Raw genomic sequence first — 27,703 nt, forward strand, 5'->3', positions numbered from 1 at the left:
TTATCAAGTCTTACCATTTATTTCTTTATGGGGTTAAACAAGAGCAGAGAGACCTCTGGCCCACAATGCAACAAAACAGAAAGCAGTACACATACAGAGACTCTCACTGAAATACAGAGGCAGGGATAAGAGGGAGGGAAGAGACAACTGAATCATAGCCAGGTAAGGGAGGAAGGGATGGGGGGCTACTAGGAAACCAGCTTGGAGACTCAGTCATAGGAACTAGTGCGAGAAAGTCCTACTCATGAAGCACAGTGTAGAAAATGGCATAAGAAAGGTGCCCGGCTCTGCTGCCTGTGATGGAGGGCAGGGGCAGCTGGAGAGGTGGTGGAAGAGCAGGGTGGTGGGGTGCATGGGGACAGTCATATGACTTTGAGGTGGAGTGTGGTGCCCCTTTCCCCTGGCACTGGGAAAGGCCTTGGGCTGGTCTGAGCCAGGGGTCTCCTGGGCACTTGGTGAAGGGGAAGAGAGGATGGGAGTCTCCAAAGGTCCATTCCCTGGGGCCATATGTCCCCCTTTACTCCCCAATCTCTTTTCCTCTCCTGAGGATGCAGGAGTTAGGAGGCAGTACCTGGGGTCTCTCTGGAGCCCAAGCACCTGCCCCTTCACTTTAACATAAGCCAGCACCTCTTCCCCTCCCTAGCATAAAAGAGTACTCTAGAGCCAGCACCTGTGGCTGGGCCCGAAGTGCTGAGGGCCAGAGGAGTGTGTGGGCAGGGCACAGGGGTGGAGGCATGGGGACAGGCTGTGAAAAATGAAAAAACTGGCAGGGAAGGACTCCCCAGGCTCATGAAGCTGATTTGGGACTCAGCTGAGGCCCTTGAATGTTCTTTTCTGTCCCAGGGAAGCTACCCATTCATCCCTAAGTGGACCAAATCCAGCTCTTCCTCCCCATTCTTTTTTGGGGTTCACTGTAATGCAGCTCTACCCCACCCTCAACTAGCATCACGTCCTAGGACTCAGGCCCTCCTGGCGCTGAAAGCCCCTGGCCTGTCCCATGCAGTTCTGGCTCTATTTCTTGTCAGCTTTTATTGGCTTTTAGATGTCTTAGGCAATGTGGCCTCCCCCTCCCAGCACACTCGTATAAGGCTAATAGACCCCCCAAGGGATACTTGATGCCTCTTTCCCGACCCGGCCCCCTAGCCTAACCAGAGTTCAAGTCTCTCAGCCAAGGGACAATAGCCCATTCTCTGTAGTCAAAGGGTCAGCTTGGCAGTCTCTGGATTTTCTCTGGGAGGGGACTGGGTGACCGGAGCAGGGGACCTGCCACAGGGTGAGGAGTCTGGTTGTTCCACGGTTGGGATAGTAACCCATGGGGTCAGGGGTGGGAAGGGATGAATACTCTTTGGTAGGCTGGGGATAGGGACAGGGAAGGGCTGGGGAAAGCTCATCTCTGGAGAGCTCTGGTGCAATGTCACCAGGTTCTCCTTCATGGAGGCCTGGGCTAGGACAAGGTGGGTGAGTACGAGGACCCAGGCCAGCCATGACCCATATGGGCTCAAGTCCCTCCTCCCCATAGAGATCAGAAATGAAAGGTCTTTGGCCCCAAGGCCAGGATCTTCAGGGCAAGAGTGGCCCTTAGAAGTATGTGCACCTTCTGTAAGATATGGCCCTTCAGACAGCGGCAGTCCAACCGTGTGCCCTCAGCCTTCTGTTTTTCGGCACAACTCAGCTCCTATGCTCTTTCCCCAAAGGGCTCCTTCTGCAACTCTCTCTGATTTGGGGGTCAGTTCTTGAGCCTGCCTCAACACTAATCACTCACTTCCCCAAAGCCAGAAGGCAGGCACCCATTTGGCCATCTCTCTAGGCCCTCTGTCCATGTTTCCTCCCCCTTCCCTTTCTTCCTTCTCTTTCACCACTCCATCCGTCCGTACCCTATTCCTACCCCTCAGTGCCTAGGGAGGTGGGGCACAGGCTCACTGGGCTCCCATCTAGCTGCAACTGTGTGCACTTCATCTACCAGTGTGCACTTCATCTACCAGCCTGGCACGTCACCCATGACAGCCCCATGTGGGGCAAGGCGCTCAGAAGTGGCAGGAGGGCCATTGCACTGTCTGCCGTCGCCTGTAGAGATATGGGCTGGAGGGAATTAAGGATCTTGGCAACAAAAGGAATGCGGGGGGGGGGGAGCTTCTCCCCTCTGTGCCCCCCAACATTCCCTGCAGGGCCGGGGCTGGGTGAGCAGCCTCCTACCCTGGGGTTAGGGCCCTCAGCGGGGATGGGCAATTCCAGCCCCCATTCCCCACAATTTTTGCTAAGTCCCACAGATGGGGCTTGGGTGCGGGTACCTGCTGCTCCTACCTTTTTCTCCCAAATTAGTTTGCAGCTCCCTAGGGCCCTCTGTCCATTCTGTTGGAGCTGCTTTTGGGGTAGGGGTAGGTTGGGGGATGTGAGGCCCCCCACTTCCCTCCACCCCCACCTGGTCCTTCATCTCCCATGGGAGGAGCCCCCCCTCACCTGGGGGCGGGCTGGAGCTGATATCAGTGTGTGGTGGAGGTCTGCCCTCCTTCCCTGCTGTCACTCTTCCTGTGTCAGGCCCTCTTCCAGAGCAGGCAGTGTCTCCAGCCCCAGTCCCCCACCACCTTGGTTGCTAGAGAAGGACACCACGGTATGGAGGATCATGAGGACAAGGACACAGAGCCGGATCCTGCTGGGGCTGAGGCAGGAGCCCCCAGAGACCAGCAGCAGGGAGGGCTTGTGGCTGACACGGCCTGGGGGATCATGGCGGGGGTGATAGTGGTGGTACTGTTGGTGGTAGTGGTGGAAATAGGAATGGTGGAATTGCTGGTGGTGGGTTTTGGGGGCCTCAGACTCCTTGAGCTTCTTCTTCTCCGACTCACAGGAGACCCACTGCACATCACAGCACTTGGTTTCCCGCCGTTTTGGTGAAGTATCCAGCAACCCTGCCAATGGATAAGGAAGGTGTGGTGCTCAGGGGGTTGATGACTCTGCCTTACCTGGAGAGATTTTTCAAAGCTGGGACTGCTCAGCCCTATCTAAGACTTATTTCCCCTTGCCCCTCAGCACCTTCCCTTTCTGAGCCCTTCTCTCCCAGGGGACCCCAGTTATGGGGATGCCTCAGTAGCTGTGTATATTCTGGGTAGAGATGGCCATTCTGGTCCTTTTTCCTATTATGTTTGGCCTCATACCAACCTGGGGACCTTGATGCCCACTCCTCCAGCCACTGACCTTCTAGCCTGACTTTGCTGTTGTCCTCCCTGCTCCCACTCCCCTGACCTGCTGCCTGCCTTGGATCCACAGCCTCCTCCCTCTTCCCCAGTGCCCTGCCTTTACCTGTACAGATAAAGCCAGGGAGCCCTCCGTACACCATTTCCTCATTGTCAGGGAGGATAAAGGGACACCGGGTCTGCACCTCCAGGCAGTATTGCTTGCAGGGCACCCAGCGCTGGCATTCCTGCTGGGTCACGCTGAAGTATTCTGAGCACAGCCAGGCCTTGTAGACAGCCTGTGGGGAGAGGAAACAGCATCAGCCCATGTGACAGCCCCTTCTCACCTCAGAGGACAGGGATGGGGAGGACATACTTGTGGTCTCTCAAGGGGACCTTGCCAACCTAACCCCAGAATCCTGGCAATGAAGAAGAGAAAAGGTTTGGTCCAGCCCACTACATCCTACCCTAAGGTCTCCCATGTCATAGTTCCCCAGTCTACAGTCATCCAAGACTTAGAATTTCTATGTCAGAGTGGAAGGAGGCTTACTAATCATTCTACTCAACCCTATCTTTTTATATTTGGTTCAAAAAGGTGTCTTGACTCAAGGTTATCTATATATACTGTAATGAGGCAAATTTCAGTTCCATTCAATTTGGCAAACATTTTCTGGGCTGATGGTGCTAGGTTTCTAAATTGAAAGACATGGAGAGAATAATCCTTGTTCTACCTCATTAAGGTATCATGTGGATCAAATAATATGGCACATATGAAAATTTTTGTAAATGTTAATGGGCAGTACAAATGTGAAAGATTACTTTCAATAAAAATAGAAATCTATCTGTCTTTCCAAGCATACATGTGCCTTTAAACTCTACTTAATCCATGCTTTGTCCTGTTGGCTTCAGCCTTGGTGTACAGCAGAAATCATGGACATTTCCTTTGGAATCCTGACTTTGCAATTTTCCTTCATGGGCCTATTTCTTGCCCCTCATCTAGTACCTCTCCCCCAGGCACTGCATCCTAGCTAGAAAGGTCCCCTGTGTTATACTCTGGCTCTCATCAAGCCCAAGGGTTCTCAACAGCAACAATGCTGACATTTTGGGCGAAATAGTTCTTTGTTATAGGGGTTGTGCTGCGCATGTGCTGTGGATACTAAGCAGCATCCCTGTTCTTTATCCTTAGTGGCAGTAGCATTCTCTGTTCTCCCCCATTATGAGAACCAAAAAATGGCTACAGTCATTTTCAAATGTCCCCTGGGGGGCTCCAGAGCCATACCTTTGTGCAACTTCCACCGTCTCTCACCTGGATTAGTCTCCTATCTGTTCTCCGCACCTCCACTCTTGCTCTTTGCAACTCACTGTCTACACAGGAATAAGAGTAGCCTCAAACTTCAATCAGATTATGTTACTCCCTTGCTTCAAACCCTGCAGTGCATTTAGACTAAAACACCAACATCTGAGCATATGATTCAAACCCCTGCACAATTTTGCCTCTATATTTCTCTTCAGCCTCATTTTCTACTTCTCCATTCAAGATCATCATGCTCCACAGAGGTTTTCTTTTTCTCTCTTCAACACATCCTACTTCTTCCCATCTTGTGGCCCTAACACATGCTGTTCTCTTGGCCTAGAATGCACCCTGCACTTTTGGCATAGATGGGTCTTTTGTCATCTTTGAGGTTTAAACACCACCTACTCAAAGAGGAATTCCCTGACCACTGTCACCAGAGGATGTAGCCCTCATTTATTCTTGCTTTTCCTTGTTTCTTCACTACAAGCATTACATCCTTACTTCGGTGTTCTGTTAACCCCACTAAGATGTGAATTGTATGCAGGGTGACATGGGTTTGTCTTATGCATACTCAGTGCAATATTCATGAACATATCTGTTGACTAAATGAACAGGGTAAGTAAATCAAGACAGGCCCCTACTGTCATAGAAATTTCAGGTTCATGGGTAGACATATTTAACTTGAATTGGTGGCATTTGATCTATAAGATAGAAGAAGTCAAACCAGGGATGATTGTTGGAGTAAAGCAAGTAGAGAAGCTGGGAAAGACTTCAGTGAGGGGATTACAGCTGAGCCTGGACTCAAAGCAGTGTTTTATAAACAGGATGAGTAGAGATGAGGCAAAAGGGCTTTCAAGGCTGAGGCAACAGCTTAAGCAAAGGCCTGGAGGTGAGTGAATGCAGGGTGCCCTAAAAAAACAGGGAACACATTCACATAAATGTAATGGAAAAAGTACCAATTTCCTGCTCAAGGACATTTATTTCCAAATTGTCACCATGATAAACAGTGCTCCATTGAATATCTTCATACACATATTTCTTGTACAGTTGTCTTCAATTTTATTTATATAAATTCCTAAAGATGAAATTATTAGGATAAAAGTACATGCAAAGGAATGGAAAGGAATGAAAGGAAGGTGAAGGTAAGAGGCAAGGTAAGAGGGCTGGAGGGTAAAGAGAGCGGTAAGAGGGCCTCAAGGGATAAGAGAGTGGCTACAGGGTAAGGGGTAAAAGAAGGGGTATGAAAGATGGTAAGACAGTGCAGTTTGGAGGGGTAGGACTGGTACTAGTAGTAATCCTGGAGGGGGCACAGGGTTAGGAGAAAGCAGAATAAGAGATGGAGGGTGTAAGGGAAGCAAAGGGTAAGAGAATGGAGTGAAGGTGAGAGAAGGATAAAAACGGGTAGAGAGATAAAAGGGTGCTATAGTATGGATCTGGAATGTCCCCCAAAGGCCCATGTGTTAAAGGCTTGGTCCTAGCCTGTGACATTACTGGGAAGTGGTGGAACCTTTAGGACGTGCGGCCTACTGAGAAGAAGTTATGTCATTGGAGGCATGTCCTTGAAAGGGATACTGTGACCTTGTTTCCCCCCTCCTGCTGTTTTTGCTTCCTGGAAGCCATGAGATGAACCCATTTCCTCTACCATGTACTTTTATGGGGGTAGTTTTGAGATTGTACCCAGGGTCTCTTGCATACTAGGCAAGTGCTCTGCCACTGTGCTACTCCCCTAGCCCCCTATTGTGCATTTCTGCTATGACATACTCTGCCATAACAGGGCCAAAGCAAGATTGCTTTCAGTCTGTGATCATGGACTGAAACCACAAGTCAAAATAAATCTTACCTCCTTATAAGTTAATTATCTCAGGTGTTTTGTCCCATGGAAAGCTAACACAGAGCGAGACGGGGGAGATAAGGGGGTAAGACGGAGATAAGAGGGACCTTCTAAGAGGACAGGTTAGAAAGAGGGAGTAAAAATGATTAGGGTAGGAAGAGGATAAGAAGGCATAAGCGTAGATGAGAAAGATGGAAGTAAGTGTAAGAAAGCGGGGTAAGAAAGAGGGATAAGAGAGCAGAAGGAGGGTGGGAGAAATAGAAGTAAGGCAGGAAAGAAAGTGAAATCACAAGAGAGAAGGGCCTCAGCACCTTGAGACCTCATCTCCATCTTTTGGGCCCCAGAGTGCCAAGACAACTCTCTGTCCACAGTCTTTGCCCCATCTCTGCAGCCTGGACCCCGAATCTTCCTCACTCTCACCCAAAACTGTGTGGAACCCCACCCCACCCCACCCCACCCCACCCTATGTCCACTGGCTCAGAGGCCCTCCTGAGATTCTTCCTGGGCTCTTGCAGTTTAACGTTTCTGCTCCTAAGTAAAGAGACCCCATTGGTGGTCCTGCCTTCCCCTCAGGCGACTGCAATTAGCCCAGTAACAGGCTGGGCACTCCCCTCTTGTGCTCCTGGAAGAAGGGAGGAAGGAGAGAGGGGTGGCCTGACAGTAGGAGTTCGGCCTTTCTCCTTAATTAGACGACCTCCCCAGTCCCCACAGCCCCCAGCTAGAGTCACCATGGCAACAAGTGTGTGAGCAGATTGCCAGGGGAGGACACCAGGTCTGTGGGTGGTGAGGCAGGAACAGGCAAGGAGCTAAGGAAGGGACTAGAGGAAGAAGAGCTACACAGGCTCAGAGGTAATCCAGCTCCTTACACCTGCATCCCACCAGCTGAATCATTGCTTCAGAGGTGATCCAGGGTCTGTCTTAGGTGAAACGTCTGGTTCTCAGGGCTACCACCTAGGCAACAGCCTTAAGACTCTGCGGCCCTGTTCCTGAGCCAAACCTAGATAGCTTGCTCTGTCTCAACAGTATGTGGCCTGAGCCAACAGGGGCTGGGCACTCACCTACAAGGACTGGGAAGGGCCAGGATTAGGAGGGCTGTGGAGCTTGCCCGAGCGGGCAGGCAGGGAAAAAGAGGAAATGTCTCAGAACTAGGTAAGAGTCAGTTGGGAGACTTGTGGAGATCTTTCACTCTCCAGTTTCTCAGCTATGGCTGCATATTACAACCACTCAGAGAGGTTTTAAAAAATATTCCTGCCTAGTTGGACATGGTGGTGCATGCCTGTAATCCCAGCACTTGGGAGGCTGAGGCAGGAGGATCACTGTGAGTTCGAGGCCAGCCTGGGCTACATAGGGAGTTCAAGGCCAGGCTGAACTACATGGTGAGATCCTGTCTCAAAAACAAAAACAAAACAAAACAAACAAACAAACAAACAAAATATATATATATACACATTCCTAGCTGACTCACATCACACCCCAGACTAACAAGGTCAGAACCCTTGGAAGTGGGGCCCACACCCCACACATCTGTAGTTTTGTAAAACACCTCAGGCAAACAGGATTGAGAACCACCAGTTTAGTCCCACTTTATCGTTTTATAAATGGGAAAACTGAGGTCCAGAAAGCGGGGAAGGACTCATCTATACCCATATCAAATAGTGGCAAAGAGATTCCCGATTCTTCCTATTGAACAATCCTACCAGCGACTGAATTCTAAACTAAGGGAGCAGCCCTGCTTTGGGGTTTCAAGTTTTTCAAACTCCAGCCCTGGTAGAAAAGCCTTCTCAATCAGGCCCTGTCCTCTGAGTTGGACCATCTTAGACCCGAGGTAGCAGTGGGGGACTGGTGGGGTGGGATGCCTTCTCCTGTCAATGCCCTCTTTTCCCTACCTCAGGCCACCGCTGGGCTCAATCACGTTTAGGCTGCTACAGCCCAGTTGCTATGGGAACTGGGAGGGGAAGGAAACAGTGAGTAACTAGAGGGAACACCAATTAACCCAAAAAGGAAGCTGGAAGGCTGTTCCAGTCCTCCTCCAGGCTGGGCAGAGGAGCCACTGAAACAGGAGGGCCAAGATAAAAGGGATTCCCACCCCTCCTGGGCTCTGCAGTTGCCAGCTTAAGGAGGAGTGGGAGGACCTGGGCAGCCTCACACTCTAGCTCCCTGGCTTGCAGCCCTGTAAGGGCGTTCTAGTCCCTACAATCCTCTGTAAAGAAATACCTGACTTCTGAATACTGTGTGAATGCACACTCTCACCTCCAAGGCCAGGACTCAGGGCCAGAGGGTTTGGACAGAGGAGTCTCTTTCAGTTCCAGGACTGAAAAACCCTCCAAGGGAGGAAAGCTTCAGCTCTGGGCAGCCAGGAAGTAAGCAGTTTCCTTCTTGGATTCTAACCTGCTTCCCTCCCTAGGGTCTGTTTCCCCATCCAAATCTTCCCTATAGACCTCTTCATGGCTGCTTGTCTTCTTAATGTACCACTGGGGCCATTGGCCAGTAGCTGCAGGTGCAGAGCTTGTGGAAGCAAAGCAGCAATGTGGCCTGGGTTTGGGATGAAATTCATTGTCTGAAAGTGCTGTAGCTCACAAGTAACCACCCAGTCCCCACATTTTACCCATGGGGAATTTAACACCTAGGGAAGGGATTACTTTAGCTAAGACAAAGACATGCAAGAAATCAACTACAAGCTAGGGAAGCACCCCAACTGCTAACCCAATGCCTCCTTGCACTGCATCCATCAGCACACTTAGAATGTGTGAGGAAACCAGGTGTGACGGCGCACACCTGTGATCCCAGCACTCTGGAGGCTGAGGCAGGGAGATGGCCCTGAGTTTGAAGCCAGCCTAGGCTGCATAGTGAGTTCAAGGCCAGCCTGAACTACAAAGCAAGACCCTGTCTCAAAAAAAGAAAAGAAAAAGAGAAACTAAAACAAAAAGCAACAACAGGGCCAGGGGTTTAGCTCAATGGCACCTCACCTGCCTCGCAAGCACAAGGTCCTGAGTTCAATCACCGGTACAAAAAAAAAAAAAAAAAGGAACAACAAAGAATGTGTGAGGAACTGCATAGGTCAGGGTCTGAAAAGAGCCAAGGGCACCTATTCCCGACTCTGAGCATTCAAATAATTGGATCAGAGGGTCAAAGGGTCACCCTCCCCAACAAGAGGAAGAATACGGATGTAACCCTGGAGACAGTAGTAGTAAACTGGGATTGGCAGAGTCAGAATAGGATTAGAGGATTATAGGGAAAATCTAGGTGGATGACAGGGCTTTACTTAAGTGTCTATAAAAAGTAAACAACATCTGTCCTGCTTCTCAGAATGAGCAATCATAAGTCAAAGTGGCTTGGCCTGGCCTAAAGAAAAGGTAGAAAAGATGGCTGGAGAAGTGGGTGAAAACCTAGAGCCAGTCTAGTACCAGAGGGCCCTTGTACCCCTAAGCCTCTTAGGAGGCTCAAATCCCAGGGGCTAGGGTGGGCACAGGGTGGCCTAGAGGAGAAGCAGTGTCCCTACTGTACGGAACATTCTGAGGGGGGCTGGATGATCCACGGCAATCAGGTAAGTACAGGAGGCAAGTTTATGGCAGCTCCAGAGTGGAAAGGATTGTGGGAGTCATCACTCCACTGCCCTACTTGCTATTGGAATTGCCACTCCAACATCCCTGCTAAGCACAATCTGGGTTCTGACAATCTGAGAGACAATGAGGACCTTAAGGCAGTAGCAGAAAAATTAAAGGATAGGGAGGAAGGGGTAGATGTGAGAAGATATGCATTAAGAAGGTGGAGTCAACAGGATTACCTATAGATGTGGAGAATCGCAGAGAGGTAGGGGTCTAGGATAACTCCAGGCTTCTAACTGGGGTGGCTCAATGAAAGTGGTTTCATCTATTAAGGAAGGAAAAATGAGAGAAGTAGATTTGAGAATGAAAAAGATGAATTCAGTTTTTGGTCATGTTGACTTTGAGGTGTATGTAGCTTAGCTGAGTTGAAATACCAAGGAGGCAGTTGGACATAATAGTCTTAGAAGGAAGGTTTGTATGAAGGTTTAGGAGTCAACAGGAGTTAAAGTCCTTAGGAGCATAGTAGGACTATACTATCCCACACACTTTAAAATTAGACATGGTCAAGTGACAGCCCAATGAAATGTGAGTTGAAGTGACAAGGATCACATCTAAGGGAAAGCTTTAAGCGGTGGTGTATGATTTGCCACATTCTCTTCCCTTTTCTTCTGACTGTGGAAGCAAAGTTGAAAAGGGCCCTCTTCTACCAAGTATTTTAGTGACTATCACAAACAGATGCTTCCTGCTGATCTGTTTGGACATGTATCATGAGCAAGAAATAATCATTTGTTGTGTTAAGCTTCTGATTATTTGATGGTTACTTGTTACTACAGCATAATTTAACTCACCCTGACTGATACAGAAATGGTGGAAGTCAAGGGAGTGAATGGCTTTGCCTAGGGAGAGTAGACAGAGAGAGAAAGACATCAACAGCAGATTCCTGGAAAACACTAACATTTAAAGGGTAGGTGGAGAAAGGAAGTCGGATGAAGATGGAGGCATGGCTTAAGAAATTGAGGGAGAAACAGAAGACAGTGGCATTCTGTATTTTAAGGGAAGAGAGAATTTTAAAGAATAAGGAGAGGTCAGCACATAGGATTTACATAGATGAGCACCCACTGGGGAATGAAGAGGCATTCTCATCATGGAGAGATTAGCTTCAGTGGAGCAGCAGGGGCAGAATCAAATCTGCCATAAATTGAAGAGGGAATGTGAGGGGAGAAAAATGGAGATAGCTATGTGTAGGCTACTCTTACAAGAAGCCAAACATCCTCATTTTGGGAGCTATTTCAAGGAATGTAGTTAGTTTCCAATTCTTCTCTTCTATCTGGTTGTTCACATTCAGAAAGGTCTCTGTTTTTCTTTGTTCTTTGCAACTTTGCAACTGAATACAATGCCAAGATAGGGTCTATCAACACAAAGTTAAAATATCATATCCTGTCCTGGAAACTATTTCTGTTAATGCAGCCTAAGATCACATTTGTTCTCTGGGGAATATATCATACTCTGCTGATAACTCATTGGAAATGGAGAGGGGAAGGCCTGCCTGGAGTGTGGGATCAAAGAGATAAACTACAGTAGTTCAAAGACCCAGGACAGAGTCCAAGCTTTTCAGTGAGACATCTGCATAAATTAAACAGCCATAAGACTGTAGGCTCCCTGTGGACAAGGACTATATCTTACTTCTATGTGCAATGTTCTCAGGGTCTCACAGGGAGTTGGATATACAAGTAAAGGATGTATACACATATAAGTGTTGGGTAAGTACCCGAAAACCAAGCTTCCAGCAACTAGTCTAGATTGGAACCAGGCAGAAAGCTCCAAGAAAAAAATGAAAATAATGGATTATGAATGTAGTTTCATGGAATTTCAGAGCTGATGAAAAAATTGGGGATATATTAGCAAAAAGTCACAGAAAATTAAACAAATAGGAAAAAAGAGAGGCAATTCTTAACTCCAAGAAAACAAGTCGACCAAGGAAGGAAATGTAATCACAGTATTCTACATGACTCAGCTGTGAACACTATTTATATGCCTAATAATGTAAATGTGGAATACTGTTAAAACCAGAAACAGTGATGTGCCAATATTCGGTGTATAAGGGGAGTGGAAGCATGTGTGCAAGTATGGTGCTGCTGGTAGGGACAGGTAAATCCTCTAATCAGATTAAAAATGTCAATAGATATTTAAAACAGAAAGTCAAGAAATAGTATATTGACATTCCATTTAGAAATATGAAGTTACATAGAAAAACTGCCAAGACAGTTGGAGTGTATATGAAGAATAAGCCTCAGGAGTGAGACAAGGCATGTGTACGTATATGTATGTGTATATATATACACATACATGAATATATACATATATATATACATACATTTTTTTGATACCATATCTGAGTGGAAATACCAAGGAAGCAGTTGGACATAATAGTCTTGGAAGGTTTGTGTGTATATATATATATATATATACACACACACACACACATATATTATATATTATATGTATATAATATATAATTTAAAAGACATCACTAAAGAACATATACAAGCTATATAAAATATATACACATGTTATACATACACACACATACAGACTTTTCTTGCTAGGGATCAAACCCAGGACCTCGCACACACTAGGTAAGTGCTCTACCACTGAGTCACATTCCCCTTTTTAAAAATTTCTAGACAGGGTCTCCATAAGTTGCCCAGGCTTGCCTTGAACTTTCTATCTTCCTGCCTCAGCCTCCTGAATGGGAGATTCAGGCGTGTGCTACCACAACCAGCCACACATGGAGATTTTTATTTTTTTAAAAACATAAAAATCAAGAAATAGCAATATTGGCATAACATAACATTCAGAAATGTAAATGTAAATGTGCAAAAAATAGCCAAAGAGAGTTTCAAGTGTTTAACTCTGAAGAGTAAGGCTCAAGAGTGCATGTACACAGCTTTGAAAATATATTACTTTGATAAAGCTGATCTGGAGCCGTGAACCTCAAATACAACAAAGCAAAATTTCTAAGACATGATGTGACCAACTTTACCAGACACAGCCCACACTGCCCTGCTATACTCTGGATCATCTACCCCTTTCACCACTACATGGGCCCTGGGCTTGAGTCAGGTGAACTTAAAAGACTGACACAGCTGAGGAGGGGTCCCATAGCCAGAAAAAACTAAGAGGAGAGAAGGGCACCTTTGGGAGCTTCTGTGCACAATGGTTGTGCAAGTCGCCACAAGGACAGTGTTAATTGACTGTGACAACCATAACTTGTTGCACACACTCCTTATTCCCGGGCACACCTGATTGCCTAGGAAGCCATCTCCAGCCTTATGCAGGGATCACCACTCCTGCCTCCCCTCCTTTCCCAAATGTGCTTTGCTAGGTAGATGAGAGACTGCGGAGAACAGAGACCTAGTCAAAGGTGATGGACAATTGTACTTGGTCCCTGGTTATGAGGTGAATCAAGGACTCCGAGATCCTTCTATCTTCCTCTCTGCCTCTTCCTTCTTTCACCTAAGCATGTCTGTGCACTCAATCACTAGAATCTCCTCAGCTGTCTTCTGGCTGCTAATCCTCCATCCTCACCTCAGACACTTCACCTCCTGTTCCCAAATCATTATCCCCTACCCCTAAGAAGCCCACCTCAGTGTTGTGAACTTCAACTCAGCATTGAGTGATCATTTGGATCAAACACATCTAATCAAGATGAGAATAATAGCTACTATTTATGAAGTGCTTACTATAAGCTAGGCACTATTCAAAGCACCTGGCCTTGATATTTATTAACTCATTAAATTCTCACGATCACCTCCTGAGATAGAGGCAGAATTTTACAGATAAGAATAGGGAGGGCCAAAGAGTTTCAATAACTTGCCCAAGGCTCATAGGCTGTAATAATAATAATAATAATAATAATAATAATAATAATAATAATAATGCCTACCATTTCTTGAGTGCTCTCGCAGGTACTGAAATCATAGATTAATGTGATTTGTGTCATTTAAACCTCATATTTACCCTATTTCATAGTTTTGAAGCTGCAGAAAGTGAGGTTCCTAAAGAGATTAAGGAATGTATTCAACATGTCAACAACTATTCTACTGAGAAGATAGATTTCGAACTTGAATTTGAAGTCAAGTTTACTTGAACTTTGGTACTCAATTTCTTATATACTATACTGCCCTTGTGATGGTCTCTTCAATTCACTAGTATCATTGAAGCATATTATTCAAATAAATTTCTTTTTTATGAAATTCCAGGTCAAGCTGGGGAGGGATTTCTAGGCTTGGATGGAGGAGGCTGATTTTCTAAAAGCAAGCTGTTCAGCCCATTCTCCACGACTAAGGTTTTCTTTCTAAATAGGTGTGGGAGGAAGAGCATTTAGACACTAGGAACTGTACACGATCATTTCCATTCCTCCATCAAAACAATGACTTCTTCCCTTCCTCTAAACATATGCACACACACACACACACACACACACACAGACACACACACACACACAGAGTCGGAGTGGGGGCTTTGCTTCTTCCACATTCACAAGCTTCTTGACTAGAGCTCAAGGCTCTAATATTTGGCAATTGGTGCAGGGAGGGAAGCTGTCTCCAGTAGAAAGGTTTTCTAGCCCTGGGACATTAGTTCTATCCCAAGTACGGTACTACCATCTGTGGGCTTCTGAAATAGCCTTGCTCTGAAGACTCCAATGCCATAGTCAATTACTTTGGAAAAGTCCTCAAGGCAGCCACATACTCTACCTAACTGCTATTTTTCCAAAGCTTACCCCAGAGATGTTCCTTATCAAGAAGCTTTGCTCCAGTCAGATTGAGTTAGTTTCTGATTCTGCCTCTGCCACCAAGAAGTTGTGTGAACTTGGACAAGTCACCAGTAAGGAGGCCACTAATTTGCTGTGACTATGTGTCAAGTACTTCTTTCTCTGGACCTCAATTTGGATCCAAGAAGATGGTTACTAAATGTCAGGAAGACAGGGTTAAATTTTTTTTTTGTACCAGAGATCGAACTCGGAACCTTGAGCTTTCGAGGCAGGCGGCGGAATCACTGAGCTAAATCCCTGGCCCCAGGGCTAAATATTTTTAAACAGTCCCATAGTTAAACTCCAGTTGTGTTCTTACTAATTACAAAACCTCAGGTAAGTTATCAGCTTTCCTGATCCACACTTTCCTCATCTGCAAAATGGAGATAATAAGAGGAACTACTCTTACCTTTTTGTAAATGATGTCTGTAAAACAACTAGTACAAACCTTTACCTATAAGTATGTAAAGCACAGTTTGGGTAGTACTGTACCATTGTCTGCTGGCATATGAATCCCTGGATTTGACCTGGATACCAATCTCAACTTCAGTTCTTATTAGCTAATTGGCTTGGAGCTAGTTACATGACCTCTCTGAGCCTGTTTTCTCCATTACAAAATGGGGATAATATGTATGTGCTTCACAAGGCAGGTATAAGAATTAAATAAGATAAAGGATATTAAATGCCTGGGATGGTTTCTTTCCTTCTAATTTTTTACTTTCAGCTCTAGGATGCAAATAGCAGTTTTTTAAAATCTGCCACAAATGTGATCAGAAAAAGGTTAATATCATCAATACATTTAATAGAATACAGTATATACCCCTGCAAAGTCACAGTTCAGAGTTCTCGGCCCCAGTCATTCAAAGATTTTTCCTTAGAACTAACTAGTAACTGTTCACAAAAATCCTCGAAATTTCACAGAAACCATAAATATCCTCTGCAACTGTTTTTTTGGCGGGAGGTTTGCAAGTACCCAATCCAAGAGCGTTATTCAGTTCTCCTTGTTGCTGATGGGCTGCTGCCCTACAACCCATCTCAGGCAGATGCAACAGCATTCCCACATCATAACAGGTTGCTGTACTGAGGGTAGATTTCTCAAGTGTTCTTGGTTTTGTTTTTCTTAAAACCCTAAGATCCCTAAGATGCCGCCAAAGCACCTGGTACCTTCTAAGGCTTTATTAATACAGTATTTTATTAAATTAAATTACATAACTGTGGGAGACATAGCACATTTAGGGTTTAAACTATAAAAAATAGGCATTTTCTGACCATATGTGAAATTTGTGGGTGCTCTGGGAACACAAACCCCATGAATTTCAGGGCTCCACTGTATATACAGATCAATAAGAAAAACATAAGACATGAACAAACAATTCACAAAGAGCCAATAAAATGGTCTATAAATAAGAAAAACAAATGTCTGACCCAAGAAATGCAAATGAAAAGCCAATGCTATACCATTTTTCAAGTAAATTAATCTCACATTTTTGTTGAGTATAAATTTGATTAATCTAGTAATTTGAAAGAAATTTAGTAAAAAGCATTAAATGTCCATCAACTAAAGACTGGACAAAGAAGATGTGGTTTTTCTATAAAATGGAGTACTACTCAGCCATAAAGAACAAGAAACTAGAGACATTTATAGCTAAATGGATACACACTGAGGCCATAATCTTAAGTGAAATAAATAGGACACACATGTGTAAACACAGAATAGTTTCTCTGATGTGAGAAACTAAAAGTGTAAATAAGGTTCAAATGATATAATTGATAATGTGAAATAGGAAGAAAAGGTCTAAAGGAGTTGGGAAAGTGGGAAGGGCAGGGGAAAGGAAAGAAGGGAAAAGAAAAAATATGAGAAAAGGAAAAAATAGAAACAAAGTCTCTGTAAATAGGGAAGGGTAGAGGGGTTGAAGGGAAGGTAGGGAAATGGGGGAAAAAATAAGAACTAAGATACATCATGTAAAGGTACAAGATCCCAACGATGAATGTAACTGTATTGTATACCTAAAATGTACCAAAAAACTCAATGAAAAACAAAGCATTAATACTCTGATTTTATAGGTCTAGTTCCCAAACTTCATCTTGCAGAATTAATGTTTGTGTTCCCATTTGTATGCAAAACAAAGGAAAGAAAAAGTCATTTTGTGTGGAGATGTTTATGTAGGCCTAGAGAATACACATAAAAATGTTAACATGAGTGGCCAGGGGCTCAGTGGTTCTGCCGCCTGCCTTGCAAGCACAAGGTCCCGAGTTTGATCCCTGGTACCAAAAAAAAAATTGTTAACATGAGTAACCTCAGGGAAATGGGACTGAAGGGAGTAAATAGGAGGATAAGTAATGTTTCCTTTATAAACCTCTGTATTGTTAGATTTGATATATAACCATGCATTATTTTGTGATTTGAGGAACTCAGCAAAGTAGGGAAATAAGAAAAACATGATTGAGATAGAATTTATTACTAAAAAAGAATCATTGATTTGACACAAATTTATGAACAGTTATTCATTCATTATAGCACTACTTACAATAGTGAAACGTGGGAAGTAATGCAAATACCTAACAGTGGGGGGCAGGTTAAATAGTGTTATATTCATGTGACAATATTGTACTCATCAAGAATGATGTTTATGACTATTAGATTACATGGGAAGGTGCTCAGTGTACCAGTAAGTTAAAAAGATCAGAAGCTGGGCATGGTGGCACACACCTATGATCCCACCACTCTGTGAGGCTGAGGTAGGAAGAACACATGTTTGAGCCCAGCCCAAGCAATTTACCAACTTAGCGAGACCCTGTCTTAAAGTGAAAAATAAAAAGGGCTGGGGATACAGCTTAGTGTGAAGGCAGTGGGGTCAATCCTCGTATTGAAAAAAAAGAGTAGAGTTAAAAAACTGTATCAACCATGTAAAAATATAGTCATACTAGGATGGCTATTTTAAAAATCCAGAAAATAAAAGGTGTGGCAAAGATGTGGAGAGATTGGAACCCTGTGCATTGCTGATATGTATGTACAGTGGTATGATATGGTGCAGCAATTATGAAAAAAAGGATGACAGTTCCTCAGAAAGTTAGACATAGAATTACCACATGATCCAGCAATTCCATTCCTGAGTATACCCAAAAGAATTAAAAGCAGGGACTCAAACAAGTACTTGCAAACCAGTGTTCATAGTAACATTATTCACAATAGTCAAAGGGTTCACCAACAAATGAAAGGATAAACAAAATGTGATATATGCACTGAATGGAATATTAGTCAACCATAAAAAGGAATGAAGTATTGATGTAACATGAGTGAACCTTAAAAATCACAGTAAATAAGCCAGACTAGGGACGGGGATTTAGCTCAGTGGTTCTGCCACCTGCCTTGCAAGCGCAAGGACCCGAGTTCGATCCCCAGTACCAAAAAAATAAAAATAAGCCAGACTAAAAAGGGATAATGCATGACTCCACTTATAAGTGGTACCCAGAACAGTCATAGAGACAGAAAGTGGATTGGTGGTTACGAGGGACTAAAGAGAAAGGGGCATGGGGAGTTATTCTTTAATGGATACAGAGTTCCTGTCTGGGAGGTCAAAATCACTTTAGAAATGGACAGTGGTGATGTTGTACAATATTGAAAGTGTACTTGAGGGCTAGGGATTTAGCTCAGTGGTGCCACCACCTGCCTGGAAAGCACAAGGTCCTGAGTTCAATCCCCGGTATGAAAAAAAAAGAAAGAAAAGAAAAAGAATATGTACTTAATTTCACTCCTGAGTTGTACACTTAAAATGATAAATTTTATGTTACGTATATTTTAACACAATGAGAAACAGTCCTAAGTGTCCCTGGGAATTTTTCCATTATACTTCTACTTTCCACAACTTCTCAAAGACCATTTTTCTGTAATTGGGAAGAAATATATTTTTAAAAGATTCTAAGTCTCTAATACTCTTGAAGGATTAACTTGGTTGGAAGATTTAGTAGAGTTGAACACTAAATAGACATGCTCTGTTTTACAGATCTTCCAGGCAGCTATGCTATGCTTAAAACCAAAAAAAGACAGGAAATGTTGGTAACACTCACACTACCTACTGTCCTTATCCACTCAGAACTTGATAGGCTGGCACTTCCTTTGACCCCCAAGAAAAGCTTAGGCTTCTAAGGCCAGGACTCACTAAAACCCTGGCATGAGAACTAGGTATTCAAATTCCAGGGCCAGCCCTCAGCATGCTCTGAGGTAATAAGGTCTCACTGTATTTGTTTTTCCCCTTTAGCTGGGTGGGGCTCAGGCCTGTTTAGGGCGCTTTATTCCTTTCCTCCCTGGTTGATCCTTTCAGCCATCTGAGGTTGAAAATATAACAGAGATACCTTTTCTCCAGGTGAGAGGAGCCCAGATCCTCCCCTCTCCTCTGCAGAAAAAGCAAACACTCCCCTCACTCATGCCTACACTCCTGTCATTTTGAGGATACCAGTGATTATCACTAGGTCTCCAGGACAAGAGAGTGAGATACTGAACAAGAGGAATGTTAGTGGGTCCTCTTGGATTTGAACCACTCCAGGAGGTTCCCTAAGCTGCCAGCAGGCTTTACTGAGCCTCCCCTCTACTCAGCCAAGCTTCTCACTGCAGCCTATCCCTGGCCAGCTGGGCATTGCCTCTGACAGCTGGAGGAGGTTATTAACATCTTCTTTATACATCTGTGCACTGGGGAAAAAAACAGACAGACCAGGGCTTGTATCCCAGCTCTCCTGCCTTTTAGCTATATAGCTTGGGTAGGTCATTTCTCCTCACAGAGCCTCAGTTGTCTCATTCGTAAAATGGGAATAATGATAGTTCTTGCCTGCTAGGATAATTGTCAGTATTAATTGTGTTCACAGACATATATGAAGCCCCAGGAATCTCCTAGGCAGTCAAAAGTTTGCAGTTTCCTTTTTCTCTTGCTTTCTTATCAATTTCTTCTTTGGAGCCAGTTGGCCTCATCTTCTGGCCCAAAGACTTGTGGCTTGGGTTCTAACTCCTTTCTCCAGAATCTATTCCAGCAGGAGCTTTGGTACTGACAATCTGTTACTCTATAATAATTCCTTCCTTCCCCAGAGCTAGCTTACCTGGTGCCCTTGCTCTCCCCTCTAAGTACCTACCTACATGGCTCAAAGTCTCAGAAACTCAGGTTTTCTTGGATCCCTGCTTATGTCCAGGTCCAGCATCCCTGGTGCCTAGTGCCTGGTGCCTGCTCTGCTCTACACACCTGTGACTGTCGGAATGCAAACATACGCATTCCCCCAGAGACCTATGAGGCCAGCACTGGAGATGGTGCTTCTGAGGGTCCAGATTTGTCCAAGCTCCGCAGAAGCAGAGACTGATCCTGGCATCTGCAGACACCTGCAGTTGGAATTCACATGTGGCAAAGAGGAGATGGGAGGACAGGTTAGGTGCCCAGTCTGCATAAGCACACAGCAGGTAAACAGCTTTGGAGAGTGAGAACAAAAGGGCTGCCCGAGGGAGAAGTTTTTCTAGAGTAAACTTCCCACCCCTGAGTCTGAGATATTGGCCTTCATCCCTCCCTATACACAGAAGAGTGAGTGAACCCTTTTCCTGAGTTACTGATGTTTGGGAGGGGACCAACATATACCCACATGTCTTAGAAGCACCCTTTCATTTTTTGATATCCCTGACCCTCCTTTCATCTTGGCCCCACAAACTGTCTTCCCTTTCCTCATTCCCACCTCTATCATGTTCAGCAGACTTCCAGAATGACCATAATATTGGGTGGACTTCCTTCCTTCCCTTATATCCCCCCAACCCAACTTCAGGAGATACCAGTATATCCTTCCTGGAGGTTCCCATTGCTATGGTGACTATAGTAGTCAGCCACCAGCCTTTGGGAAAGATGGGAAGTAACCATGAAGACTGGGGGATATGTTTGTCTCTGTGAATGTGTGTCTGTGTGTCTAAAGAGTATGTATACATGCACACATGCACATGTCTACCCTGGTTGGGAAGGAGAAGGGAGGTAGAGACAAAGCAGAAAGGGAGAGCAGAGTGGGACAGGAAAAGGGCCAGATGAGAGGACCAGAAGAAGAAAGGGGGCAGAATGAATGGGGACGAGGGAGGTGGAGTGAGAGGGATGTGAGGAGTGAGGGGGCACGGAGGTGACAAGAGCCATGGAGGTGTAAGTGCCAAGGGGGTGAGGCAGGGAAGACAGAGTGTGTGGGACTTGGGGTAAAGGTTGGGAGGGAGGAGTGGGATGAAAGGAGCCAATTATTAGAGAGGAGCAGAGTGAGAGGGGGATAAAGGATCAGGGTGGGGAGGGGTGAAGGTAAGTTTCAGAAGGAGCAGAGGAGTGCAGGGATATAGATAAAGGACAGTGAATGAGATGTGTGGTGTGGTTTGGGAAGGGGGCTAGGGCAGTGGTGGTGAAGCTATGGCACGCCTGCCACATCTGGCTCTTTGTCATCATTGAAAGCCCTAAATCACACTGGTCGAGGATGATAAATTAAAGACTGGGCACATTGCGTGGGTCACTGGTATGTGGACAGGAGTGATAGGTTATAGGCTAAAATGTGGCAGGAACATGGGCTTGGGGTAAGGGTGGGAGGGGATGGAGTGAGGGGTCTAGAGAGATGTGCTTCGGCTTGAGAGCAGCTTTCCGACTCCCAGCCTTAACCCACTATGTCTTTGCCCTAGCCATAAACAATGCCTGTTCCTGTTCCAGGATTCCCAGTTCCTGCCCCTTCCCAGAACCCCATGCTCATATTCCTTGGTGATGAGGAAATGAGCTCCGTGGATCTGGAGGCCTCTCCCCTAAGGCCAGCTTTGCCATGCTTCCCAGGGGCTGCTTATTGACTGCCTGCCCTTCCTCCATCTCAAGAAAGGACCAGCTGCAAGGGTCTTGGGTCAGGAATCATGCCATTGGGGCAAGGCTCCCAGCCTGTCAGCCTGAGCAACAACAGGGACCACTGGCCAACTTGAGGCTCCTGCTCTTTGCTCAGTGTCCCAAGCTCCCTGCTCTTAGAACCCTTCATACCCGGCATTAGCCTGGGAGTCCTGCTTGGCAGGAAAGCTGTGGCAGGTGGGAGGAGAGAGGAAGGCAGTGAGACAGAAACAGCTGCCAGGCAGAGTGGAGGAAAAGCAGGGCCCTAGCAGATACGGGCAGAAGGCAAGGCACTGGCACTGGCAGCCCCCCACCCTCTCCCATATGTGGGTGTTAGGCCCAGCCTCCTTCTCCAGCCCTCCCCATCCAATGCTGATGTTCAGGGAACAGGCTCTGCCCATGGGCCTAAACTCTAGTCTGAAATAGCCCTCAGAGGTCACCTGGTCCAATTCTCTCCCAAATGTGGTGCTAGTCACCTCCGTGGCATTTCTGCCCAGGGGTCCACTTGAATCAGGCCAGACATTTCTTGGAAGCAGGAGCTTACCTTTTCTTAAGGCACTCTGTTCCTTCTTTTGAAGGAAAAAACTGGAGGGAGTGATTGATGGGCTAGGCCTAGATACTCTACAGTCCTCTCATTAACAATAACCTCATAGGGCTGTTCTGATGAATTAGCTCCATTTACAGATGAGAAAAGTGGGCTCAAAGAGTTGAAGTCCTGAGCTCAAGGTCACACAGGTAATAAATAAAGAATCAAGATCTGAACCCAGGACTTCTCTAACTACCAAGTCCCTCCGGGGGTGACAAGACATGCTTCTTCTTTTGTACCAGGACAACTCTTCTGATATCTGAAGTCCAAGACCACATTTTTCTGAGTCTCCTTCAGCTTCAACTCTCTCCAGGGGAACCTGAATATCAGCCTCCTCCTCAACCTGGTCAGTGTGAGATCCAAGACCAAACACGAAGTCTGTCAGGTGAGTTTGGGTCAGCCCAGGATAGAGCAGGACTCTCACATCCTTCTTTGGCACTAATCTTGATCAATGTGAACTGATGGCTGGAACTGTCCTCCTCCCTTTGGGCCCTTAGCCCCTCCTGAATGAAGAGCAATGAAAGAAGAGGCTTCTACCTCCACCACTCCCCTGGTCTGAATGTCCAGAATTGAGAGCAGAAAGAGGCAGAGGTAGGGAAGAGGCAATTAAAACCATGGCAGGATTAGGAGAATGAAGGGCTGGGCATGGGGTGAGGTGGCATGAGGTGAGCAGACAGAGCCTAGAGAGGATCAGGGCTTGGGTGTGCATGGGAGATAAGAAGGGGGGGGGGGCATGGGCCCAGGAGTTGGGCGAGACCAGGGTGGGGATGGGCATTGGTCTGCCTGGGTTAACATCGCCCTGCTGTGTGAGAGAAAGTCAGTCGCACTTTAAGGAAATGTTGCAGTTGGTACTAAATTGGGAGTTGTCACAGGCAGCAGTGAGGACAGGTATGATTTGTGGGGCTCTGTGTGGCCCCAAACAGGCAGAAATTGAAGAAGCACGGAACTGAGTTTCTGAGGCTACTCATTAAGGATCTAAGGCACTCAGAACAAGGGCCTTGGGGATAGGGGGTCACTTGGTGCTGGAACCAAGGCTCCAGGTTTGGTTTCCAGAAGTAGAGGAAGTCTCCTCATCGTGGCCTGGGGCTGGGGGCTTTGCACTCAGGAGAAGCTCTGAGGGAGAGGGTGTCATCTCCAAGGGATGCCACTTAAGGTACAGGCTGGACAAGAGGCTTGGGGCCCAGGAGCAAGCTCGGGATTAGAAAGAAAGCCTGAGTAGGAGAGGGATGGAGGGGCTGAGGGGAGGGAGGTGCAGGAAGGAGAGGAGCAGGACTGTCCTTCTCCTTAGTGCTGATAATACAGCTGGATTTGAGAACCCTATGGGCCCTGGCCTCAGGTGAGGGAGAGTGCTTTGGAAGAGAGGTGGGAAAGACAGGAAGGGAACTGTGGAGCTGACACTGCCCTTTGACAGCACAGCAGGAAGCAAGAGAGCAGGAGTTTGCTTGCTTGGAGAAGAAAGAGACAAGAAGACAAAGGAGGTGGGGGACATGGGGAACCTGATGGGAGCCTAGGGCAAAAGTAGGAGCTTAGAACTGGAACATGCAGTTTGGAGACCTGACATTGCTGCTTATGGCTGAGCAACCTTAGGGCAAACTGCTTGATCTCTCTGCACCTCAATTTCCTAATTTGTGTAATTGTCATAATGGCACTAGTATTACCAAACTCTTTGAGTGGTTGTGAACTTCTAACATATGTGAAAGGGCTTGAAAACCCTTAAATGTCAGATATTAAATTCTTATTACAGAATATTGTCAGTTACCTCTTCCCACTTAAGTCTCACAAAAGACCCAGGATGTGGGCAGAATAAAGATTATTAGTCTTATTTTACAAATGAGCAAAAGAAAGCTCAGAGAAGTGAAATGACTTGCCCAAGGTCACACTGGTAACAAATTGTTGAAGTGATAAGGCCTCCTGAATCAGAGAGATTAACTGTTTTCCTCTACATCAAATCACTGGGTAAAAACAATCAATGTGCAGAATTATTACTTAGTACAGGGCCAAACGGAGCTTGGAAGTGACTATAACATTAAAAAAAACCTCATAGGAAAGTTGTGGCAAGGCTCATTCATACTGGTAATTGAGAAAAAAACAAAATAGTTGTGGCTATGGGATTGGATGGAGACCACAAAGAGATAGGCATCCTTTATTCCACCCTGCTGCACCCGAGTGTATGTGTTTATGGCAGACATTGAGGGTATGTGTCTCTATATGACAAAAAATGTGTCCTTCTTCATGTGACAGTACTTCTAGCTGCATGCCTCTGACAATGTGGAGAGATGTATGTGTATGTGTGTGTGTGCATGCATGCAGGTGTGCATGTGTGTGACAGTGTATGTTTCTATGGCACCATTTGTGGGTGTGACGACCTCTCCATCACTGTTTGACTTTGCCCTGGGGTAATGGTGAGGTATATGGCTGTGTGTGTGTGTGTGTGTGTGTGTGTGTGTGTGTGTATCTGTCTATACACCTTTAAGAAGTGGAATATCTCATTTGGTAGTGTGAGTGAGGCAGTGAGTCAGCTGAGGCTGAGGAAGGCGGGAGGAGACTGCTAGGTTAAGAGAACAGGAAATGGGAGAAGGAAAAAGTGAAGTCAGGAGCTACCCCTTTTCTCCCCAACCTTCTGCTTCAAATCCCTACGGAGCCCACTAAGAGCAATGAAACCTTGCCCAAGTCCATGGGGATCACTCTGAATGAAAAGGTGACACTTTCTGCCCTTTCCCAAAGCCTTGGAGGGAGATGAGCTAGACTAGGAGGCAACTGTCTCCTCCAGCTCTCAGCCCTCAGTTTGAAAACGTGTAAGTCCACTACCCTACCTGGTCTCCTTGTCACTTGACTCTTTGACCTTGCTGCTCTCTTTCCTCTGAAAGGCAGGCCACTTGTTCATGCCAGGAGAACAGGGTGGGAGCATCAGGTCCCACAGGTTTACAGTTCCAACCCACCTACTGTCTAGAACAACCCTGCTGAGGGTCAAGAAGTTTCTCAATACTCAGCTCTTCCCTATGCAGGCCTCTTCTGTGGCTGCCTCTCCTCTCCTCTCCTCTCCTCTGGATGCCTGTCCCTAACAAAAGCCAGCTTTCCTTCCACTACCACCCTGGGGTGCTGGGAAGGCACTGGGAGTTTAGTAATGCACCAACCTTCAGTGTCCCTTCCACAAGCTGGTGTGCCCAGTTCCCAGCTCCTTCTTTTGTCAGGGGACACAAGCCTGCAGGTTCCCTTCTTGGGAGAAGACAGGCACCCTTGGGCTCCATCTGCCTAGGCTCTGGGCAGCCACATCAGGTCATATAAGGTCAATAAATAGTATGGTGTGCCCTACCGCCAAGAGTGTGCCTCCTCTCACCCATTGGTAGTAGCTAAAGAGTGAGCCATTCTTCCCCTTGGCTTTTGGCCTCCCCCCTTGCACCAGCCAATCCCAGGACATCTGATTCTGGCCCAGGCAAAGAGAGAGACATGGCTGACTGAGCATGGTGGCTAGGGGAGCACAACCTCTCCTTCCAACCCTTTGCTTGCCTGCCCAGGGCCCCATAACTCCTCTCTCCACAAGTGGGGCTCGCTCCTGGTGTGGGGGTGGGTCTCCAGGAAACCCCAGCCCTAAAATGTCCAAATCTGGAATTCAGAGAAGTTGACCAGTAATTACCTGACCTGAATCCCTGAGGCCCCCTCTCTAGGGAGGGGCCCAGGATGACAGTCGCAGTATCTGGGAAATAGTGGGGTGGATAGAGAAGGAGATCTTTTCTCTCCTGGTCCCACTGCTTCTGCTGCCAATGCCCAGGACGCTAGTTCTTACCTTACAGCCTTTCCTGCAGGACCGGATTGAGTACTCTTCTGCCTGCAAGTATTTGTGGAGCACGAGGTCGAACTCATCATATTTTTCCTGAGCATGTCGGTCCAGTCGCTGGTATGCCTCGATACAGTTGCTACATGCCTCCCAGGCCCCAGAGCCAGGGCTGGCCACCATGGCCAGCAGGTCCCCCAGCAGGGTGTCCAGACTGCAGTCAAGGCTGTCTGGGCGGTCCATGCCCAGCAGCAAGTCCCAGACTGTGTAGGTGTCGCAAAAGGAGAGAGTGAAGTTCCGAAAGTGGCCTTTGAGCAAGTTTTTTTTGGCAGAGGGGAACTCAGCCAGGGCAAGGGAAGGGAAGTCAGGGGGCCGCAGAGGGGGGGCCGGGGTAGTCGGTTCGAAAAGTCTCTGCAAAGATTCCAATTTGGTGCAAGCTGCATCCAGCCCCGTGGGCTCTGGGATGCCGCCGCAGACCTGCTTGGGGTTGGCGGCGGGGTCGGCTTTGGTCAGGTTGCTGTATCTCGGGCCGCAGGTACCCGGGGGCGCGCTGGGCTCGCCAGGCGGCGGCGGCGGCGGCGGCGGCGGCAGTGGCAGCACCGCCCGAGGAGACACCGGCTGCCGCTCACGGCCGGTCCCCCAGGGCGGCCGCATGGAGCTGCTCAGCTCCCTGGCCCGGGGCCGGGCCCCAGCGCACAGCCACAGATGGTCAGCGAGCAGCACGGTGAAGAAGAGCAGGGACGCCAGGGATAGTCGCCATCGCTGCGCCCGCTCGGAGTCGGCACACGGTTTGTCGTTCGGCCTGGGAGCCCAGCAGCAGCAGCAACAGCAGATAGTCAGCGCGGCGGCGTCTTTCCCGGGACACATCCAAGCGCCCCTGAACATATTTCAGGGGGTCCGGGCTGGAGGGAGTAGGCAGGCGCGAGGCCGGACGGCCGTCTCAGGCGGGCTGCGCGCCGCTCCGCGCTACTCGGCGCCGTCCAGGCACTACGTCGGGGGCTGCATCGTGAGGCAGACCGGCTAGCCCCGGGCCCCACTCAGGCCAGAGTCGCGGGGCGCTCTCGTGCCGTTCCCGCGACCCTCCAGCGCTCCCTCACTCGCAGCCGGAGAGCCGCCACCCGACCTGCTAGGCGCTGCCCGGCGTCCCGGCGGGAGGCTGTGCGGGGCACAGGGGCGGTGGCGGCTGTGGCGGCGGCGCCGCACTCCTCATAGTGTCGGGCCCCTCAGCTGCCCTCGGCTCCGCGCCACTTCACTCTGCGCCGGCGGCCGCCCGGCTCGCACTCTGTTCCGGCCGTCTCTGCTCGGCGCTGCTCTGCACCCCTCTGCGCCGCCGTGCGGGCCCCGCCACCGCGCTCCGCTCCGCTCGCCCCGCCCCGCTCCACTCTAGCCCGTCCGCCCGCTGCCCGCTCCGCGCTGCTCCCTGCCTGGCTCGCGCCCTCCTAGGCCGGCCGGCCGGTCCGCTGCCCGGTCCTTCGGGGTTTGCTTGAGCTCCGGGCGTTTGCCTGGGCCGGTCCCGGGCGGGCTCCGCACTGGCTCTGCACCCGCTGCTCCCAGAGTTCCGGCTCAGGCGGGCCACCTGGCTCCCGGCAGCGCCACAGGCGCCGGACGCGGACCCTGGGCTCTACTTAGTGCGCCTCTTGCTTCCGCCTCTCCTTCGCACCACTGTGGTGGCCGCCCAGCGGCACGGCCCCGTGGCTCCTGCTGGCCATGCCCCCTCAGTCTGTCGCCATCTTCCGCTGTGCAGAGAACACCTTGAGAGCCCGTGTGCGAGTGTGTTTAGGGGGAGCGGGGCGGAGAAAGAGGCACCAGGAGGAGGGAGCGGGACTGGGGCCCCGACTGCG

General features: G+C 47.8%; 1 protein-coding gene across 1 annotated transcript; it reads right to left on the reverse strand.

The window, feature by feature from the left end:
* Nucleotides 1-27,703, reverse strand: Nalf2 (NALCN channel auxiliary factor 2). The gene is made up of 3 exons (XM_004871766.3): nt 25,875-27,703; nt 3,295-3,466; nt 1-2,903 (listed from the first exon to the last, which is right to left on the reverse strand). The coding sequence occupies exons 1-3, from the start codon at nt 26,745-26,747 to the stop codon at nt 2,518-2,520; spliced, it is 1,431 nt and encodes a 476-aa protein (XP_004871823.1). The 5' UTR covers nt 26,748-27,703; the 3' UTR covers nt 1-2,517.

Source organism: Heterocephalus glaber, unplaced genomic scaffold (genome assembly GCF_053883595.1).
Source record: "Heterocephalus glaber isolate CG9 unplaced genomic scaffold, H.glaber_assembly_v1.0 deba00001790, whole genome shotgun sequence".
NCBI classification, from domain to species: Eukaryota; Metazoa; Chordata; class Mammalia; order Rodentia; family Bathyergidae; genus Heterocephalus; species Heterocephalus glaber.

Bases quoted from the DNA above. Each gene is read 5' to 3' on its own strand.
- Nalf2 (XM_004871766.3), bottom strand. From the start codon at position 26,747: ATGTTCAGGGGCGCTTGGATGTGTCCCGGGAAAGACGCCGCCGCGCTG. The intron at 3,467-25,874 runs GTAAGAACTAGC...CTCTCCCCACAG, and splicing joins CCTGCAGGAAAGGCTGTAAG to GCTGTCTACAAGGCCTGGCT. The intron at 2,904-3,294 runs GTAAAGGCAGGG...ATCCATTGGCAG, and splicing joins CCCTGGCTTTATCTGTACAG to GGTTGCTGGATACTTCACCA.